The sequence below is a fragment of the Mya arenaria genome, chromosome 2 (assembly GCF_026914265.1).
Source record: "Mya arenaria isolate MELC-2E11 chromosome 2, ASM2691426v1".
NCBI lineage: Eukaryota > Metazoa > Mollusca > Bivalvia > Myida > Myidae > Mya > Mya arenaria.
In genome coordinates this window covers 4,680,454-4,702,233 of record NC_069123.1, presented here as the reverse complement: position 1 = coordinate 4,702,233, position 21,780 = coordinate 4,680,454, and the positions used below count along the sequence as shown (strand labels likewise).

Sequence of the window (21,780 nt, the reverse complement as noted above, 5' to 3'; positions counted from 1 at the left end):
AAAATTGTTTCGGAGACCGGGTTCGAACCCGTGTCGCCAAAATTGCAGTCCACCGTCGTATCAAATGAGTTACGTTGGCTAACTGTAAATAGGTGAAATAATTAAGCTACACCTACCTCGGTTATATCACGTGATAACACCGACTAGCCAATCACGCATAAGGAATGAATTCTACCTGGTAGACATACCCAGTAATCTTTTTTAATGGAAAAATACGAAATGACTGCTGCTCTTAAATAATGTGTAAACTATGTGGTACTTCAGTTAGTAAGTTTCAATGCATTGTACACATCGATGCCAAGTTTATGTCAGTTTCCGATAATTTTCTTTTTTTCCGCTATTTTATCATACGGAGTACAGCCCCTTTAATATGAATAAAACAAAAGAAACTTCACGGACTAGATTCTATAGCCATATCTTGTTTTAACTGGCCTCGAAAATCAAGGTCAAAGATACAACAAACAATTAAGAGAAACAAATTAACAATACAACAAACATCTGTTACATTTATTTGTTACGGTTGTCCCTCTAAGCGCTTTCGCATTTCAAAAGCAGGAGTAAACAATTCTTATAGTAAAGCTCAACAAATAGAATTGCCAAACACGAATGTGAAAAAAATGCTTATAAAAAAGCGATCATATAGTGTGGCATATACATATTGAACATCGTCCCTTATTCAACATTGATGGCCTTTGTGTAAATAATGTTAAAATGTATACGATAACTTAATTTAACATGCATGACTTTTGTCTGGATATATTCAGATTGTTGAATAAAGACCTTGCTAACCTCGGACAAAATGTCTGACTAGCTATCACGTTATAAGGGCAATTTGCATACGACATTAGCTTGATAGAGTTCTCATTTGTTTTCGACGCATTCATTTGAATTGATTAAGACCTCTCCAAATCCAAAACCTCTCCAAATCCAAATTCACTGGGAAGTATTTCATCTGAATCAAGACTAATGTAAAAAGCATGTACAGCCTATTTAGCGGGTTAAACTTTGAGGACAAATAACTGGAGAAGGGAAGGTTGATATAAGATTGACCTCGTGTGATTTATGACAGAGTGGACCGATTGTTTTAGAACCTTGTTTAAGTTAACAAACTTGTTAACGTTTGAGTTGTTAACTTTCAAATCCTTACTACTCTGGAAGTTTGGATACAGCGACTTTCTGCAGTATTTCTAATAAGCTTTCAGACTAGCTGTTATCTCGTTGTTAACATTAACAGTGTGTGTATACCACGTGATAAATTACGTCATATATGCTACTTCGGAAGGCAAAAATTTGCTTGAAATGAAGACTTAAATCAAAGATAACTTTTCATTTACAACACTATTTTAAATGAAACAAAGGGCAGTCTATACCGCTTAAAGAGCCCCGCATTTGTATCATTTCCGAAATTTGATGAGGTCATTAGTTTCATCAAACACTTCGACAAACCTGTTTTCATAATGTTTTGACAGTGCTCCGTCAGTCGACCGTATTGTGAAAAGTTTTTCGAAGTGTTTTAAGAAACTAAACTTGCAATCAAATTCTGGTAAAAGACCGAAGGTGGGGCTCTGTAAGCGGCGTAGCCTGCGCTATGTTTCATTTAAAATGGTGAAGAAATAGTGAAGCTATCTTTGTTTAAAGTATTTTATCAAATCAAAATATTGCCTTCCGACATAACATTTATGACGCAATTTACCACGTGGTATACACACACTGGTTAACAACGGTCTAAACAATTGCCGCTAAGTATAATTAAAGTGACATTCTTATTCAAACTCAATACAAATTCATGTATAACAAACATAAATTTTGACTGATAAACCTTTAACAACTTACTAAATAATACATTTATGGAAAATATTAATTACTGATAACAAGATTGTAACCGTGTATTTAAAAGCTGAAAACGCAAAAATATTAAATGATTGGTGAATGCTAAAAGATTGACCGTGATCTTCTAACGTTTCATAAGGTAGAAATACCGTGTTTTCTGCACCATTCTTTCAAATTAAACTCGGTATCCTTCATAAGAATCATTGTTTCGACATTTATTCGTCGTTTTTGGTAAATCAAAACAATTGTTTAAATTTGGTAAATCTTATTTGGGAGTAAGAGTTCATCTTTAAGTAACGGCTCTGCCTTGAATTAGACGAAACTTTCTAATGCCAACTCATCTACGATTAAAACTACATGTAGAAATGTTCATAAACAAAGATAGTACATTTCAGCTTTTTATATTTTATGCTGATAATTGCTAGAAGACAACCATTGCAATCATTCGTAGCTTGCTGCTTCCATTACAGAACATGTCTTTATTATTGGATAATGGCCCCTTCTATTGCCGCCCGTCTATGAAGTTCATATTCTGTGGGTCAGACCCATTACATCTACTTTTGTTCGCATTAACTCCAGCTATTGATAATAATTTTTAAAACCCAATTAACTGAGAAGTTATTCATTGAAGCAAGGCTAATGTAGAAAACATGTTCATCTTAATTCTAAGAAAAAATATAAATTGAGGGAGGAAGTAAACGGCCTCGTGTTAGTTATAATGTTTTTTTCTGACTTGCTAAAGACGGCATTTTGATGAGAGTTTTTTCATTGGTATAAATGTACGCCTCTCGTCCAAGATAATGTGCGATTAAATCCAACAAATGTTACTTTCTCTTGGCATCTTATGGGCACAAGTATGGGTTTCAAAGTGATTTAAATCTTCTTTCAGCTATCTTCACAATCTAGTTTAGATAAACTTGCATGAACTAATAAACAGAATGGGAAGAAAAAGACATGTATCATTTAAACTGCTTATATTATGCTTATTTGCAATAATAATAATAATAATAATAATAATAATAATAATAATAATAATAATAATAATAATAATAAAATAATAATAATAATAATAATAATAATAATAATAATAATAATATAATGATGATGATGATGATAATTATAATAATAATAATAATAATAATAATAATAATAATAATAATAATAATAATAATAATTAATAATAATAATAATAATAATAATAATAATAATAATAATAATAATAATATTATGATGATGATGATGATGATGATGATGATGATGATGATGATGATAATATGATGATAATAATAATAATAATAATAATAATAATAATAATAATAATAATAATAATAATAATAATAATAAAATTAATAATAATAATAAAAATAATAATAATAATAATAATAATAATAATAATAATAATAATAATAATCAGAAATCAGAAAAAGAAATCAGAGTCAAAGTTAGCCTTCAGATAGAATGCCGGTATTTGATAGGAAACAGCCACTTAACAACTTGGTATATTGATACTTCAATTATAGACCTGGACTTGCTAATTGGATAAGAGAACCTGGTACTGCCATACGTTTAATTAGTGTATGTATTGTGTGTCAGGCCCGCTTATCAACAGAGTTTCCACCTTTCTTGCATTTTATCAGCATCTTATTGTTTTCATACATAAAGAACACGTCAATATTAAGATAAGGTGCGGGCCAGTTCCAAGTCGCAACACTGTGTTATACATTAAAGTTGCACTCTCTTTTAAATTCAATACATACACATGCATCACAAACATAAATTCTGAGTGATAAACCTTTAACTATTTAGTTAATAATGCATTTATGGAAAATATTTACTACTGATAACAATAGTGTAACCATGTTTTAATAGATGAAAATCACAAATATTAAATAACTGGTGAGTCCTAAAAGATTTACAGTGATCAACTTTCCGTCTCTAGGATAGATAAACCGTGTTGGCTGCATCTTTTTGTTTAAAAAAACACGGTTTTCTTCATGTAGACCACTGTTTTCGATATTTTTTCACCCTTTTGGGGTAAATTGAAACTATTGTATTAATAGTGTTACAGTCGAACCCCGATGGCTCGAACTCCTAGGGACCGGCAAAAATACATCGAGCCTCGGACAATTCGAGCCAAGCGGGAATGCCTACATTCAGTATAATGAAATCGGTCCTTTACAACAAGATCGAGCCAATGATGAATTCGAGCCAAGCGAGTTCGAGCCAACAGGGTTCGACTGTACATCTTATTTAAGTAGGCATCTTTAGTGATTATTTTATATTTCCAAGAGAGAGGTGTTTCGAAAATATCTTAGCGTTTTTATCTAAAAGCCGATGCACTTAAACATTATCTGATTTCCTTGTTACAAATAAATATGTCAAAACATTGACAGTTACACACCCGATCGCATTCCCAAACCCATGAAGTAGATTAGTATTGATACATCCAGGTGAGAGTTGTTTCAGAACTATCTTAGAATTAATCTAATAAGCATAAGAAATCTTCACCCTCCCTTGTTATCTTACTCCATTCACGATATCTATCATATCTAACATTCTGCTTTATACATACTTACATAAGATATCATTGGTATGTTGAATGCAGCAGCAATTTTAGCTTCATGCGTACATGTCTCTTGGGGTCCAATATAGACCGATATATTCTGATTGACTAATTCGACGGTCACTTTGATACTTTCCAACTCAACACCGTACGTTTCCACCATAGTGAAGTCTAATTTAAGATCTTGAAGAACGCTTATATCCGCATTTATTTCATCCAAAGCCATAGTCAGCGCGCCAGAAACCTGTTGGCCCGGTCGGCGGTAAAATGTGCCAGGTAGTTTCTGGGATCCAGTAATGTACCCCATTTTTATCACATTGCTTGAAAACACAGAGGGAATGAAAAAACACACAATCCATATCACAGACATTTTTCACCTATAATTTGTTTTGTTACCGTACTTAAGGTATTTCCCGTTATCCGTACAAAACATGTAAACACTTTATCTGGCCATATATTTCACACAACTGTCAAACACATGTAACCTGATGCGTTCATAGTAATGAACCTATCACAATTGCAAATTTACTGTTACCGGCCTCCCACTGTTGTGACAAAAAAGTTAAAGCACGTTCGCACAGAGTAAACAAACCTGAGACCGGATCAAGCTTCTTCTATATTGCGCGTATATTGCGAGGCAATCGCATCTGCTAAAAATATAAGTTGTCTCTTATAATCATTGTCTATGAACATTCTAGGTATACAAAACACTTCTATAGATCCGATTTCTACAACTGTTGCTAGACCTGAATGAACTGACATTCTTCTCATCCGACAGAGACTGCCTCTATGTTTTCAGCGTACACTGATAGAGGAGAATTTTTCAATCCGATATGAAAGGGTACAGAGCGCTGTCTCGCCATGGCGATTTTGCTTCATCTGACAAGCGTCATTCAAACTAACAGCCGCATCATGTCTGAAAATAAAGAAAGTAATGTTTGTCTAAAATGTTGATCATGTTTACGGATATTGTCGCAATAAAATGTCCATCAAAAAATAATCCTGACTGTTTTTAAATCAGCTTTCAGCCACTTAAAAAGCAAAAATTCTCGAAACTGTTTTAAGTCCCTTATAACAGGATTAAGCAAAGCTCAGTATTTTTGGTTTTCAAAAAAAAATGCTTAATATTTACTAATTTAAGAGTTGTTATACTTTAGATAGGAATAATCTTTATCATAATCACAATAATCCCTTTTTCATTTATCAATATTCAATTTAAATATGTATGTATTTTGGCTAATTGAAATAAGTTACTTAAAGATGCACTCTAACTCCCGAAAATAGATTTACCACAATTAAAACAATTGTTTTAATTTAACAAAAAGGTTGAATAAATGTCGACAACAATGGTTCTTATGAAGGATACCGAGATTATTTTGAAATTAAGGTGCCGAAAACATGGTATTTCTACCTTAGGAGACTAAAGTAGATCATAGTAAATCTTTTAGCATTCACCTATCATTTAATAATTTTATGCTTTCAGCTATAAAATACACGGTTACAATCTTGTTATCAGTAATTAATATGTTCCATAAATGCGTTCTTTAGTTAGTAGTTAAAGGTATATCAGTCAAAATTAATGTTTGTAATACATGTGCATGTATTGATTTTGAATAAAAGTGTCAAAGTGTTTTCTTAAAGATGAAGTTTTGAGAAATTGGCGCAAGCTGCAGTTTCGGATAAAATATTCGTCTTTTTCCCGCATATTTCTCTAAACCTCTATTGTATGACTTTTAATGAAGCATGACCTTAACAGATAATAGCACGATCTACTTCGCAATTAGCGTTAACGATTATGCGTTCATTCATATACGAGACAAAATCATTTCTACAGAGGACATGTATATATTTTTTTGAAACGATAACTAGAAGAATGATCATATGAGAGGAAAACACAATGACATAACAAATATGCAACGGGCGGTCTAGGTCTGATTTGAATTGCTCTCGATATGAATTTGGATGTCCATTGACACAGTGTGTGCATACCACGTGATAAATTATATCATATATGCTACGTCATAAAGCAAAATTTTGCTTAAAAAGAAGACTTAAAACAAAGATAACTTTTATTTCACTACACCATTTTAAATGAAAGAAAGTGCCGTCTATGCTGCTTAAAGATCCCGCCTTCGTTTTGTTACCGGAGATTGATAAGATGATTAGTTTCATTAAATACTTCGAAAACCCTTCTTCCAAAATCACGGCCTCTAAACGCCAGCTCCACCACTTTACGGTTGTGCAAAGAAAAAGAGCTGTCGACACTTCCGTGGTGGAGCTGTGCCCTTTGTTTACATGAACAAATGTGAGTATGTTTTATATTTTATTTGATAATTTCATTTAACGGACATATTTCGAAAATCGGAGAATGTGGTACCGTGTAAGAACACTTACTGTAGGCTGGTTACTATTTCATTTCAATATTGTGCAAACTGTGGTGCCAGGAGCTTTTCTCCCGAATCGGACTTGTGCATATTTTGAGATCTAATTGCAGAGCAAGTACATTTCGGTGCTTACACATCCCGTAAGAACATTCTCACGCATGCAAACATAATTGTTATGTATAATAACTAAGCCGGAACACAACAAAACTGATAAGCACTTCTTAAAAAGGAAAAATGTACTTATCTATAAAAGTGGTGGCGCTGTTGCCCTAGTGGTGGCGCTGTCGAGTAGTGGTTGCGCTATCGAGTATGTTTTGCGCTTAAAGTAATATAAAAAGTTAACGCTTTTGGAATGAATACAAAAGTTGCTATGTTTATCATTCATTGAACAGTATGCTGGTTATGCATACTACTTGCGGAAACAAAACTCTACGCGAACTACCTTAACCTTACTGAAAACTATCTCGAAAACAAACGGCTATGTGCTGTTAATTTTACCATAGAACTATAAGTATTAAATATATCTTATTAGCAAAATTAGGCTGGTTAAGTATGGTTGCAGAAGCTAGATTGAAAATAATTTATAAGAGAAACTATGGTAAATAGTATTTATTTTGGAAACCAGGTTGAATATAGTTTATTATGGAATCTAAGGTAAATAAATTTGGTAAGGCAATTAGACTGTATATATTTTGTCAGGGAAATTATGCTTAATATAATTTATAATATTTTGGGTAAGGGAAACTATGCTTAATATAAAAAATGAAAACTACGGGAAATAAGCTGAGTATGGCTCGTTGGAGAAACTAGGCTGCAAATTATCTATAGAGAAACTAAACTTAAGTAGGTGTGTTAAAGCTGCACTCTCACAGATAAACCATTTTCACAACTTTTTTATTTTTCTTGTCTTGGAAAGAGCAAATTTTTGCATAGATATCTGCTAACCAATGATATAAGTATGCTGACAAAAATCAGATCGTAGATGTTCATATCATGAATTGTCTGATGAACTAAGAGTACTGCTTTTCGTACTTTTAGAGGAGAAATATGAAAACAGTGGGCTGCTGCTTTCGTTGGTATAAAAAGAATAGTGAATGTTTTATTAACTGCGCTTTAAAATAATTGGGTGTACTTTATTGAGCACATTATTGTCATCAGTATTTCGATTTCAATAATCGCGTAAATTGCCGCTGATTCACTTATATCATTCATTTTTCAATAATGCCGCCATTCCCCTCAGAAATAATTGAATTTAACAACGGCGGCACTCAACAGATTAAATCAACCGGTCTTGGCATTGTGATCCTGTTTCATTGCTCGCAAAAGAAATTGCGATTGACATACAGTCGAACCCCGATGGCTCGAACTCCTTGGGACCGGCTTAAATAACTCGGGCCTCGGAAAATTCGAGCCAAGCGGGAAAACTTAGGTTCAGTGAAAATAGATCGGTTCTTAACATTCAATTCGAGCCAGCAAGGAATTTGAGCCAAGCGAATTCGAGCCAACGGAGTTAGACTGCAATTAGCGTTGAAATGGTCTTTACATACATGCACTTTCATACATTTATTTATTGGATATTAATTCTATAAGCATTTTGGAATTACTCTGAAATGTTTCATTTCTTGGAGTTACAAGTTATGTTTTGTGGAGATTATAATATCATCAAAGGTTTTATAGCATTTGTGCTGATGTTAATGCACTTCGAAAGAAACTGTGAAAAATCATATCATATTTGAATCCCTGCGAGATATACGGCTTATCAGATTGTGCATTTGATCCAGCGGGATGAATATATTGATTTATTTACGGCTTCTGATATAATGTTATAGTTACCTTATTTATAAATTAATTAGACAAATACCTTAAAGCTGCACTCTCACAGATTTACTGTTTTTACAACTTTTTGTCTTGGAAAGAGCGTTTTATTTTCGTAAATATCTGCAAACCAATTACAAAAGATTGCTGATTTTCATATTTCGTTCGAAAAATAATGTTTTATGACTTAAACCGTTGTAACAGTTTAAGAAAAATGCATAAAATATCAAGTTTGTGCTTAGATATTAAAATCTGCGATCTAATATTTTGTCAGTAGTCTTGTATTACCAGTTTCCACGGATTTTTGCAAAAATTCGCTCGTTTAAAGACAAAATAATGAAAGTTTTCAAAACGTTCAATCTGCGAGAGTGCAGCTTTAAAGCACTAAGCACCTATACGAATTAAAAAACTTTTTCTTGCTTTACATAAACTTGTTTATCCATTATTTTGTCTTTCGAGTTTATGCATCTGGCTAAAATGCATAAAATATTAAAGCATTGAATCTATGCTTTCATTATCTTGTTGATAAAACGAGTTTTCCTTAGAATGTGTTTTTATTGTTTTAAGTGATCTATGGCTAACACGGCTTTTATTGTTAGGTATATAGGAACGAAAAGCAAAGGTTAAGTCAATAAGGAATAATGTGCTGACAAAACTAGAACGTGAAAGGAATTCGTACAAGTGGTTTATCTTAAAATGCATTGCATATCAACGATTTCCTGGTATTTCAAACAAAATATTCATTTATTCGTGTAATAATGAGTGATTATCTATGATGAATGTCAAATCAAGTTTCAGGAAAAGTTATCATTTTGAACACTCTAATGGCTTCTGGTTGCATCATTTCAAGGTTAAAAAACAAGAACACCAGATAAAGAAAAGTATTTTATGAATAGAACAACGTGTATCTGATAAGTACGTATTTAAAAGAAGCTAGCCAAAAACATTAACTACCCTGTTTCTTCTTCTAAGTATATAATTCATATATAAAGACACCGAATGTTCTCTATTGTTATTGTATGTGTGTCTTTTGTTTAGAATGTATTTTATATCAAGCTGGAAAACTTCATACAATCTTGTCGTATATCAAATCTACCTCGAGGTAGAATGCGCTTTATAGGTATTTTAATTTAAACAAACAGATATAGCGTTTTTATCATAATTGTGAGTTTTAAAAACTAGAGAATCAAAATAATTTCCATTCAAAATGTCCTACCCCCCTCCTAAACACACTATTGTATATGATATGAAAAAATAGTGTTTTCCGGTAGTTATAATGATATTTGTGACCATCGTAGGCCCTATCCTCCTTACGATTCCCATCCGCTCTCCCACCCCATCACATACAACATATCCACCTCACACACAATAACGTTGTTCTCTTTGACAAAGTTCTGAACAGTCAGCCCAATGTTTATACAGTGGAACCCCGTTGGCTCGAACACGCTTGGCTCGAACTCAATGTAAAGAACCGATTTCTTTAAACTGAAGGTAATCATTCCCGCTTGGCTCGAATTCCCCGAGGTTCGAGGTATTTTGCTGATCCCTGTGAGTTCAATCCAATGCGGTTCGACTGTTATGGTTAACAAATCAAGAATTATCAATGTTTCTTTATTTATGAAATACATTTATGTAACCGGGCAGCGGCGTGGCTAGCCCTCTTTTCATGTGGATTCATAATTGTGCAAGGGTTGTCCGGGGGCATGACCCCTCGGAATGTTTTGAAAACCATGGTGCAATCTGGTGCATTCTGGACGGTTTGATATGCTTTATTTAGTACTGGAAAATGAACAGTTTTAGGATCATGTAGTCAAGTACGCATACTGCAACTTTGGCTGATATATTTTTATTTTTTGTTAGAATCAGGTGGATTCAGCCACGCACTCGCGTATAGGCAGCTACGCGCCTGTCATGCACTCTTAAAGGAACTCGTTCACGTTTAATATGGTCAAACATCAAACACATTTAGCGGTATATTGGTAATAAATATATTTAAATGGGACAGAAAATACTCATTTTGGCCTAAAGCGTCCGTAACGTAAGTGCACATTTAATGACTTGAAGTATGGAATGACAAAAAATAGTTCAAATGATTGCTTAAAATTGTAACGATTTTTCCCTATTGTACAGCTTTTTCAACAAAACGTTGTTTCAACAGCATTTAAGCCGAAATTTCTTTCGCACGTTTAAATCATAAATTATTTTCGTAATGTTTATTGTCTTGTACTTTTAGGGGATGAATATATATATAAACAGATTTTATCTACTTCCTTCGCAGATTTAAAAAGTATAGTGATATTTAAAGGGGCTGTACTCCGTATGATGAAATAGCGGAAAAAAAGAAAATTGTCGAAAACTGACATAAACTTGGTATCAATGTGTACAGTGCATTGAAACTTACAAACTGAAGTACCACATAGTTGACAATTATTTTTTGGGGCAGTTTTTTGGTATTTTGCTATTAAAAAATATTACTAGGTATGTATACCTAGTAGAATTCATTCCTTATGCGTGATTGGCTGGTCGATGTTATCACGTGATATATCCAAGTGAGGTATATAGGTGAAATATTCCACCCTTTAAGAGTAAGCTTTCGTAGCACAGTGGATGCAGCACTGAACGGCAATTTTGGCGACCCCGGTTCAAACCCGGTCTCCGACGCGATTTTTTTTTTACATTTTTGTATTTTTTTTTACAATTATGATATCAAAGAGTAAAACATTTTATCAAATAATTGTCCTGAGATTCGTTACAGAAAAAACTTTTTTGTTGCCAATCTGGTGTACAGTCCCTTTAATAATAACTCGCAATGAAGATAAACTACATGTACTTTATTTGGTCGTTATTGTCATCCGCATTTCGATTTAAGTATTTGCGTCAATTGTCTTTGATTCATTCTTTATAAACTTCACTTAAATCTAATAGGGTTCTTTCCCCACAGGAGAAACTGTACTTAACACCGGAGGCAACAGCTCGACTTTTGGCATTATTCTCTTTTAGCATTGCCCTTTAAAATAATTTACGCTCGACAAAGTGGGTGTTAAAATTTTCTTTTTAAAGATGCACTTTCTTAAATCCATTAATCGGAAATTAATTCTATAAGCATTTTGGTATTACTCATGTTTGATTTCTGGGATTGTTTTCTGAAGATTTTATGTTATAAAATGGCTGACAAAACAAGAACAGGAAAGGAAATCGTACAAGTGGTTTATCTTAAAATGCATTAAATATCAACGATTTCCTGGTATTTCAAACAAAATATTCATTTATTCCTGTAAATCTGAGTGATTATCTAAGATGAATGTCAAATTGAAATTCAGGAAGAGTCATTATCTTGAACACTATAACCGACATTGGTTGCATCATTTTAAGATTTAAAACAGCCACAACAACAACAACAACGCCAGATGAAGAAAAGTATTTCATGAATAAAACAACGTAATACATGATGAGCCCCGGACTCCCTCACCCCTCGAATACTCTAATTAATATGATATGGAAATTATTTTTTTTGGTAATCTTTTGAGACATTTTATAGCCACTTCCTCTTACACTTCCCAACCCGCTCTCCCACCCCCTTACACACGTTATACCTAGCTCACATATAATAAAGTATGAACCCCAGACTCACCCTTCTCATACAATATCGTATATGATAGGTACAATTAAAGTGTTTTCCTTTTAAATAAGTCGTATTTGGAACCTTTAAAAAGCCCCTCCCTTCACGCTTCCCCAACCCCTCTCCCACCCACTGACACACTTTATACCCCCACCCACACCGATTATAGTATGAGTCTCAGCTGCCCCACCCCTAGCATACACTATCAGTGTGTGTATACCACGTAATAAGTGACGTCATAATACTACGTCGGACGGCAGTATTTTGCCTCGGATAAGAACGAAAATCAAAGGTAACTTTTTTATTTCTTTATCATTTTTAATGAAACATAGCGCAGTCTACGCCGCTAATAGTGCCCTACCTCCGTTTTTTACCAGAGTTTGATTCGTAATTTAGTTTTTCCAAACACTTCGACAAACCTGTTCAGAATTTACTTTTTGACAATGCTCCGTCAGACGGCCTTTTTTATTTTCTTATCATCGATTGTTAAAATGTTATATAACCACATTGTCTATTGTATAATTGAAGTGTTTTCCGATGATTCAAAATTCCGGCTGTTTGGTAATTCCACAGACCGCACCATAACTGTTAATTGCTGCCTGAGCGCGTGTATACACCTGTCCTCGAATACCGTTACACCGTTAATTAACTATGGCACCGATAGACACATGACAGTTCCACGACATTTGCGATATTATGTGTAGTATACTGAAAAGCCTGTCGTGCGTCGTATCGAGTTTCCGACACGTAACAAGACACACGCCAATACCGCACGATATAGTGTCGTTCGTCGTTTCGCATTGTAAAGCGTCGTGTGTCATATCGTTTCCCACGTAGGATGTCGTGTGTCGTCCTTGGAACGCAAATCACGACATACAAAGCGCCATTTGACACGTAAAAACAACATTCCTACGCGACGTACGATATAACACGCGTCATGCGAAGTGACACGCCATAATCACCACGGAAATGTGCTGCAGTCGCTAAACACCAAAGTGCTCTAACTTGATAGTCATGTGTTTTATTGTCTTTCTTTGCATCGCATGTTTTGTGTCATATCGTGTGTCGTTTGGCATGATGTATTTCGTATTGAGTGGCAGGTTGAAATGTCGTGTGTCGCGGTCCAAGTGCTACACACGACTTTGAATGTGGCCCTAACCGGATTCTGTACATTGGCCTTTTGTTTAGAACTTTTTCAAGATAACAACAGTGTTAAAGATGCACTCTTACTCCCAGATAAGATTTGCCATAATTAATAATATTGTTTTAATATTCCAAAAAGGATGAATAAATGTCGAAAACAATAGTTCTTATGAAGGATACCGAGTTTAATTTGAAAGAAATGAACATAAAACCCGGTATTTCTACCTTATGAGACTATAGTAGACCACAGTAAATCTTTTAGCATTCACCAATCATTTATTATTTGTGTTACAATTCTTGTTATCAGTAATTAGTATTTTGCATTATTTAGTAAGTAGTTAAAGGTTTATCAGTCATAATTTGTGTTTGTTATACATGTGTATGTATTGATTTTGAATAAGAGTGTCACTTTAACACAACCGTTGTTAACTTCTAAAACGTTGCTGCTATGGGAGTTGAATAAATTATCTTGTAATATAGCTGTTCTTGTTTTGTTTAGTTCCATAAACACATCAGCAACTATTACATATGTACACAACGATTGCGTTAATCACGTTGTTAACAAAGTTCTGAACAATCGCCACAATGTATGTAATGTTTAACAAATAGCAGTATTCAACAGTTCTAATCATGTTTCAATTATTGTCTTGTACTTGGTTTAAATAGTTTTGTCAATTGCCTGGTGAATTTAAAGTACTGTTTTTCATACTTTTAGAGGATAAATATATAAAACCTCTACTGTCTTCGCTGGTTTAAAAACTGTATATTGATGTTTAACTTATTTTTAATGAAGATAAGTTAAGTGTACTTTATTGGGTACTTTATTGTCATCCGCATTTCGATTCCAATATTTGCGTTAATTGTGGTTAATGCATTTGTATTCAACTTAACTTAAATTTAAATGTGATTTATCCCCACAGGAGAAATTGAACTTAACACCGGAGGCACTCAACAGCTTAAATCACCGGTTCTGGCATTATTCTCTTTTAGAATTGTCCTTCACAATTATTTACGATCGACATAGTGGGCGTTGGTATTTCTTTTTTATAGATGCCTTTTCTTAAATCCATTTATTGGATATTAATTCTATAAACAATTTGGAATTGCTTTGAAATGTTTAATCTCTTGGAGTTATAAAGTATTTTTTTTAAGAATATAATATCATCATATAATATCATCAAAGGTTTTCAACATCTTTGTAATGTTGTAGCATTTCAAATGAATCGTGAACAAATATATCGCATATAAATCCTGTGATATAAAGGGTTTGAGTCCGCGGGATGAATACATTAACTTATTTACGTCTTCCTAAAACATTCTTATAATTACCTTATTCATAAACCGTGCATGCACATAACTGATTCTGTTTTAATAAGATTACACCTGTAGCCTGTAAGAGAAAAACCTAAATCTGCTTAATATTAGTTTTTATAACTATGCGAACAGGAAGCCTTTTTTCATTTACATGAACTTGATTATACACTGTCTGTCGGTTAATGTTATCTGATACAATGCAAAACATATAAGAGTATGCAATCTATGTGTTCCTTAATGTGTAAATACAATGTTGTTTTTTCCTTTGAAACACAGATAAAAGATGGAGCAACCTATCGCTTACATGGATTTTTGTCAGGGCTGAAGTAACAATAGCAAAGGTTAAGTTATCTAGGAATATTGTAGAGAAAATACAAGAACGTGAAAGGAATTCGTACAAGTGGTTTATCTTAAAATTCATTGAATATTAAAGATTTCCTGGTATTTCAAGCAAAATATTCATTTATTCGTAAATCTGAGTGATTATCTAAGATGAATGTCAAATCGAAATTCAGGATTAGTCATTATCTTGAACACTACAACCAAAATCGATTGCATCATCTTAAGATTGAAGAAACAACAACATCAGATTAAAGAGACTGTACACAAGATTGGCACCAAAAAAGTATTTGTTTTCTGTTACGAATCTCGGGACAATTATTTAATGAAATGTTTTACTCTTTGATATCATAATTGTAAACAAAATACCAAAATGTTAAAAAATCGAGTCGGAGACCGGGTTGGAACCGGTGTCGCCAAAATTGCAGTACAGTGTTTTATCCACTGTGATACGAAGGCTTATCTTTAACTGTTGGAATATTTAAGCTATATGCCTAGCTTGGTAATATCACGTGATAACATTGACTAGCCAATCACACATAATGATTGAATTCTACTAGGTATACATACTTAGTAATCTTTTTTAATGGAAAAATACGAAACAACTGCAATAAAAGATCAAATGTAAACTATATGTTACTTCAGTTAGTAATTTTTAATGCATTGTACACATCGATATCAAGTTTATGTAAGTTTTCGGCAATTTTCTTTGTTTTCGCTTTTTCATCATACGGAGAACAGCCCCTTTAAGAAAAGTCCTTTATGAATAAAAACTTCGTGTATATAAAAAGTACGGATGTAAAAGAAGCTTGTCGAAATCATAAACTACCATTTTTATAATAAGTATGTAATTCACTTAAAGGCACCGAACGTCCTTTATTGTAATAGTTTGTCTGTCTATAGTTTAGAATGTATTTGATATAATGCTGGAATGCTTCATAGAATCGGTATCTTATTTCAAATCTACATCGACGTTAAATGTGTTTTATCGGTCTTTTAATTTCAACAAACAGATGTAGCGTTTTTATTACTATTTTACGACATAACATACATATTTACTCAGGTGTTATCTTTAATCTTAGACATATAAAGTAATTCCAAATAATTCCCTCCAACCCCAATATACCCACCTCAAAAACAATTTAGAATGAGCCATAGTCTTCCTCACCCTCGCATACTATATTGTATATGATCGGAAAATAATAAAGTGTTATCCGGTTATGAAAGAGGTATCAACGATCTTTTCATAGCTCCCCACTCACGCTTCCCCACCCCTTCTCCCAACACCTCATGTAATGGTAATTAAATCCTGTATCAGAGAACCAGCAATGTTTTGTTATTTAAGAGATACATATATGTTTCCATTCGCTCTGAAAGGAACTCTTTCATGATATGGTCAACATCGAAAAATATATTATTAATAATCATTTTTGAATGGGACAGAAAATGCTCAATTTTGCCAATAGCGTCCGTTATGCCAGAAAACATTGAATCATTTGAAGCTTGAATTTACAAAATTATGTTCGAATGATTATCTGAATGTTACAGTTCGGCATTTATTCATAAAAAAACAGTAATATAACTCAATTTCAACAACATTACAAAACGAGTAACGTTTCCACATATGTGAAAGAGTACCTTTAATGAACGTTCAAATTCTACGTTCTTTTTCTGACTTTACTGTTACGAGAACCATCATTATGGAGCGAACATTAACAGCAGCTCAGCAAAAGAATGGCGATGCCCGTCGGTCATCGTTGGCTCAACGGCAAAACCAAATTCATTTTAATGTGGCCACAAATATTTTTATTTCAATTCGTACATGATTTGCACATGTTTCAATCTGTCTATGATAAGGAGCTTGTTTCGGTAGGTATGAATATGTCATACTGTTCAATGTGCCCCGATGCTCAATTCTTTCTCAACCATTTGTACAAGTATAACAATGTGTCACACGGCATAACCAATCAACAATTTCATGGAACACCAAATCTACATAAACTCAAATACTTGAAGAGCTCTCCAAAGACCTCTTTAATTCAATTGAAGGGGTTGCTATCGAAGTAATGATCAATTTCATTAGAGTCATCAACAATTTAATTGAAAACATCTTCAAATCAACTGAATATAATTAATCTGTAATTAAAAAGTAGAGCTCTGCAAATTAAGAAGAGACCTCTCCAATTCCATTGGAGATATCTTCAAATTATTACTGTACATTGTTTAGTTTCAATTTTAGCCGAATTATCAACGATTGAATTATTGAGACTTGTCTTGAATTCAATTTATGGATTAGTACGGGTTTGTTGTTAAAATTCGAGCTTTCTTCAGATATTTTTTGTCGTCATTAATTGAATTATAGCTCTCTGTAATTGATTTGAAGAGCTCTATAATTTATTTTTTGAGAGCGACGAATGGAATGTTGCTAGTAATAATATTATAAAAAGAGCATCATATGATAAAAGACTTCTTCAAATTAAATTAAAAAGGTCTTTAAATCTTTTAAAAAGGGTGTTAATTTGGTTTTATTGTTGATTATGAACCACAAACAAAGCAAAAACAAAATATGATTTGGGTTTGCATTTCAAAGCATTGTCGGACCGTATTTGGTACAAAAACGAATATGGTACAAATGTACCATATTCGGTCGAATATGGTACAAATGTACCATATTCGGACCGAATATGGTACAATTTTCGACCGAATATGGTACAAACATTGTACCATATTCGGTTGGAATAAGTTTTTCTATGCTCGCCAAAACGTATTTGGTACATACCAAAAAAACTCATAAAATGAAAATGGCCTACGTATATGGTACATAAATTATGTATTTCTTAATAAATGAAATAGTCTGCCAATGTGTAAACTTTTTTTCAAACTCAAATACATTGTATTAACCTAATATTGGAAGTGACAAAAGTATCATCATCATCATCATCATCATCATCATCATCGTCGTCGTCGTCGTCGTCGTCGTCGTAACTAGCAGTAACAGAAACAGCTAACCTAACCACACTTTACATGGATTTTGCTGGTTGTGTAACTGTTTCGCCGGCTAGCTCAGTCGGTTGCGCGTCAGATTGGCACGCAGGCGGCCTGGGTTCGATTCCCGGGCGGGCCAGATACTTTCGTGGAGATTGGTCACGAAATGATTTCTACGGCCATTCTTCCCCTACCGCTGTTTCAAGTAGGGCAGTTGTCAATTACTGGCGAATGTATCTGCTTAGTACTGGTTACTAAGTACTAGTACTCTAAGACTAGAGACGTGCTTGCTCCAGGTAACTCTGTAAAAGTTTGAGGATTATCGCATTTTGGTTATGTTCATAGAGTGTGAACTTGTAAGGTAAAGGTAGGCGAGCAAATCCATGAAGCGCGCCAGCGCTTCTTGGAAAATTTGATCGTTTAATACCCCTCGGTATTAATGCTTATATTTTAATACATTTTAATAATAATTGGTAGGTTTTGTCCAGATATGATTGCTTTAAGCAAACGTCGTTGCAGGAATGTCGACGTCGCATTCGATTGGTCGAATGACGTCGCGTCAGCCATATTAATGATTTCGTGCATTGTTTGGGTCAATCTAAAACTTCTGACAAGAAGATATTGCATGAGAAAATCCGAAAAATAAACAAGAAATTGGGCCGAAAAAATAACTAACGAAATTCATATTTCATGCATTTGCAGTTGTTTTACGATAGAATTTCTTCGATATAATTCAATATCCTTTGGTCAGTAGTTTTAGATTGACCCAAACAATTCACAAGATCATTAATAGCAATTTTCAAATTTTTAAAACTTTTTTTTTCGAAAGTGTATTTTCACCAAAATCCGATTTAAGAGATTTTGAGCTCTTTTAAATGAATATATCTCTCCAAAAATAAGGATGTTTGACTGGCTGCTTTAGACAGGTGTGACTGTATTCCTAAACATTAGGCGAAAAGAAAAAAATTGTCTGGTTCCGGTGACCCGACCCTACCTATTTTTTTCGCCCGACCCTAAACTTTTTTTTATTTGAATACGAAAAAATTGGTCCGATTTTTTACTCAATATTCAAGAGAATTGTAAAGAACGTTTTAAAGCGTTCATGTAAACATTCTAAAAATAAAACAAAACTTAATAATTTTAGTTTAAGTTTTGAATCTATAATATGTTGTCTTGATTAAGGGAAAGTAAATTTTGAAAATAGAAATACATTGATCTTGTGGCAAGGTTCGAATCAAAACCTCATATTTTTAAATAAATGTACGAATTTGCACAGCACTAAAGCATTCAACGTAAAGCATTCCCTGCGACTTCTTTTTACGCTGATATTCAGTCAATTTAAAATGTTCTACAACCCATGATTTTGCCATATAATTGCATAAATACTGTACTAGTCATAGCAAGCACCGAAAATGGTCTCGTTTATAGCGAATTATATTTTCAAAATATAACACGTACAGAAAGAAACAATTATTAAACCTATAGGGTTAAATGTGCATAAAACTCCTCCAGCTTGCACACTATGCATGTTTACAGTACATAAAAAGCTTAGTGTTGCACGCACAGAAGACTTTAATCACACAAAATATACATTAAAATAACGTTATTATATCACCTTTCACTCAGCATCAGTAAAAATAAATAAATAAATAAAATAAAAAGAAATGCCGACCTACCCTACCTACTTTTTGGGGGCATGTCACCGGAACCAGACATAATGTTTTATTTGGCCTTACTTTGTAAAGTTGATTTGTCGTTCCGACGTCATATTGCTGAGAAGCCGACAAAGCTTTGAAGTTTCCGATTTTTTCTTTGATAACGTGCCGCTTTAAAAAGGCGGGAATTTTGCACACGAGTCTTACTCAGAAGTCAGTAACCATATTTGACTTGGCGGTCGGCAAGAAAAGTTGTGATTTTCGACTAGAAAGAATTGAAATCCAAACTTTCTTCAAACTTCAAAAGAATTCTTGACAGTAAGTACTGTACATAATTTTAATTTTCAGTTGTCTTAATATGCATTGATGTTTTAACATGCATTGATTTTTATGTTTTATGCCCCCCCCCCCCCCCCTCAGAGTGCATTTGCAGTTGTCCGTCCGTCTATCCAATTGTCCGTGGCATTCCTTCCGGGTGCGTAACTCCTAAACTGCTAAAATATTTAAGCTACAGTCATGAAACTTCATGAAAAATGTTGTCCATCATCAGCTCTCAAGATACATTTCAGCTCACCTGAGCACAAAGTGATCAAGGTGAGCTATTGTGATGGCAAGTTGTCCATCGTCCGTGCGTGCGTGCGTCCGTACGTGCGTCCGTCAACAATTTCTTCAAACGATTTCTCCTCCTAACCCGCTAAGCCAAATTCAATGAAACTTGGCAGGAATAGTCCTTGCATCAAGCTCTACCAAAGTTGTTCAAAGAATTCCATTTCATGAAGAACTCTGGTTGTCATGGCAACGAAAAGGCAAATCATAGTGAAATCTTTAAAAATATTCTTGTCCGAAACTGCAAGGCCTTGAGATTTGATATTTGGTATGTGACATAATTTTGGTATGTGACATAATTTTGGGGTCCTATACTAAGATTGTTCAAATTATGCCCCTGGGGTAAAAATTGGCACCGTCCCGTGCCTGTGTTGAATATTTACATAATATACATCTGCATACTTCTACTGTTTCATTTTTGTTAACTTTTCTTCTGAAAACAAAATGCACGAACTCCCAAGCCAAACATTGGGCAAGATTTGCCCATGAAAACAGACATTTATTTTAAAGATTCATAAATAAATATTTGGTACAAAAACGCTTAGTTTAACTATATAATTATTATATAGAGAAATTTAAAAATATATATCTTTTTCTCTAAAACCACTTTGCCCAGAGCTTTGATATTTGTTATGTGACATTTTCTATTGAACTTTCGACTTTTGATGAATTAAACCTTGACCAAGTGACTTAATTTTGAAGCTTTTGCCTTTATTTTCCTTACAGTTATTACAGCTCAATCTGATTTTGGTGAAAAATACACTTTCGAAAAAAATTGTTTCAAAAGTCGCTATTAAAGTATTAATGATTTTGTGAATTGTTTTCGGTTAATCTAAAACTACTGACCAAAGGATATTGAATTATATCGAAGAAATTCTATCGTAAAACAACTGAAAATGCATGGAAAATGGATTTCGCGTTAGATCTACTAACGCGATATTTTCGGCCTATTCCATTCCTATTCAATAAATAGGACAAAAATACCAATTTTGGTGTATTTTAATTGAAAAATAAAAAATCTTGTTATTTTTTCGGATTGTATTTGATGTCATGCAATGTCCTCTGGTCAGTATTTTTAGATTAACCCAAACAATTCACAAAATCATTAATAGCGACTTTTGGAAACAATTTTTTTCGAAAGTGTATTTTCCACCAAAATCAGATCGAGCTCCTTTAATCTGTAGATTTGAACATTTTAAATTTTATGGAGTTTATAGGTCTTTGACCTTCGAACCCTGCCTAGTCGTGACTTCTGGTGAGCGACCTAGGCCCCCAGGGCCCCTTCTTTATATCCCTTCCATCCACGTAGCATTGGTTTCTACAGACCGTTTGTCCGTTGACCGCCATAAGTTTGCCCGCTATTTTTCCCCTGAATTTGAATTCGGTTGGATTTCAATGAAACTTTACATGAAGTACTTGCTACTTTCATTGCGCATATTGCCCGGAAGTTCGGATTGTAAATTTTAGCGGAGCTATCAGACGAGTGATTTTAGCTCAGCTCATGTCGTGAGACATTCGTTTTCGACA

The 21,780-nt window shown here is 33.8% G+C and overlaps 1 protein-coding gene across 3 annotated transcripts in view; it reads right to left on the bottom strand.

Annotated features, from left to right (window-relative positions):
* Positions 1-21,780, bottom strand: part of LOC128209257 (speract receptor-like) — a 210,169-nt gene that overhangs the window by 84,909 nt on the left and 103,480 nt on the right. For all 3 annotated transcript variants that reach the window (XM_052913214.1, XM_052913222.1, XM_052913229.1), the window contains one exon: positions 4,407-5,309. In XM_052913214.1, the coding sequence (XP_052769174.1) occupies positions 4,407-4,763 (357 nt within the window). In that variant the 5' untranslated portion in view covers positions 4,764-5,309. The remainder of the gene's footprint in view (positions 1-4,406; positions 5,310-21,780) is intronic.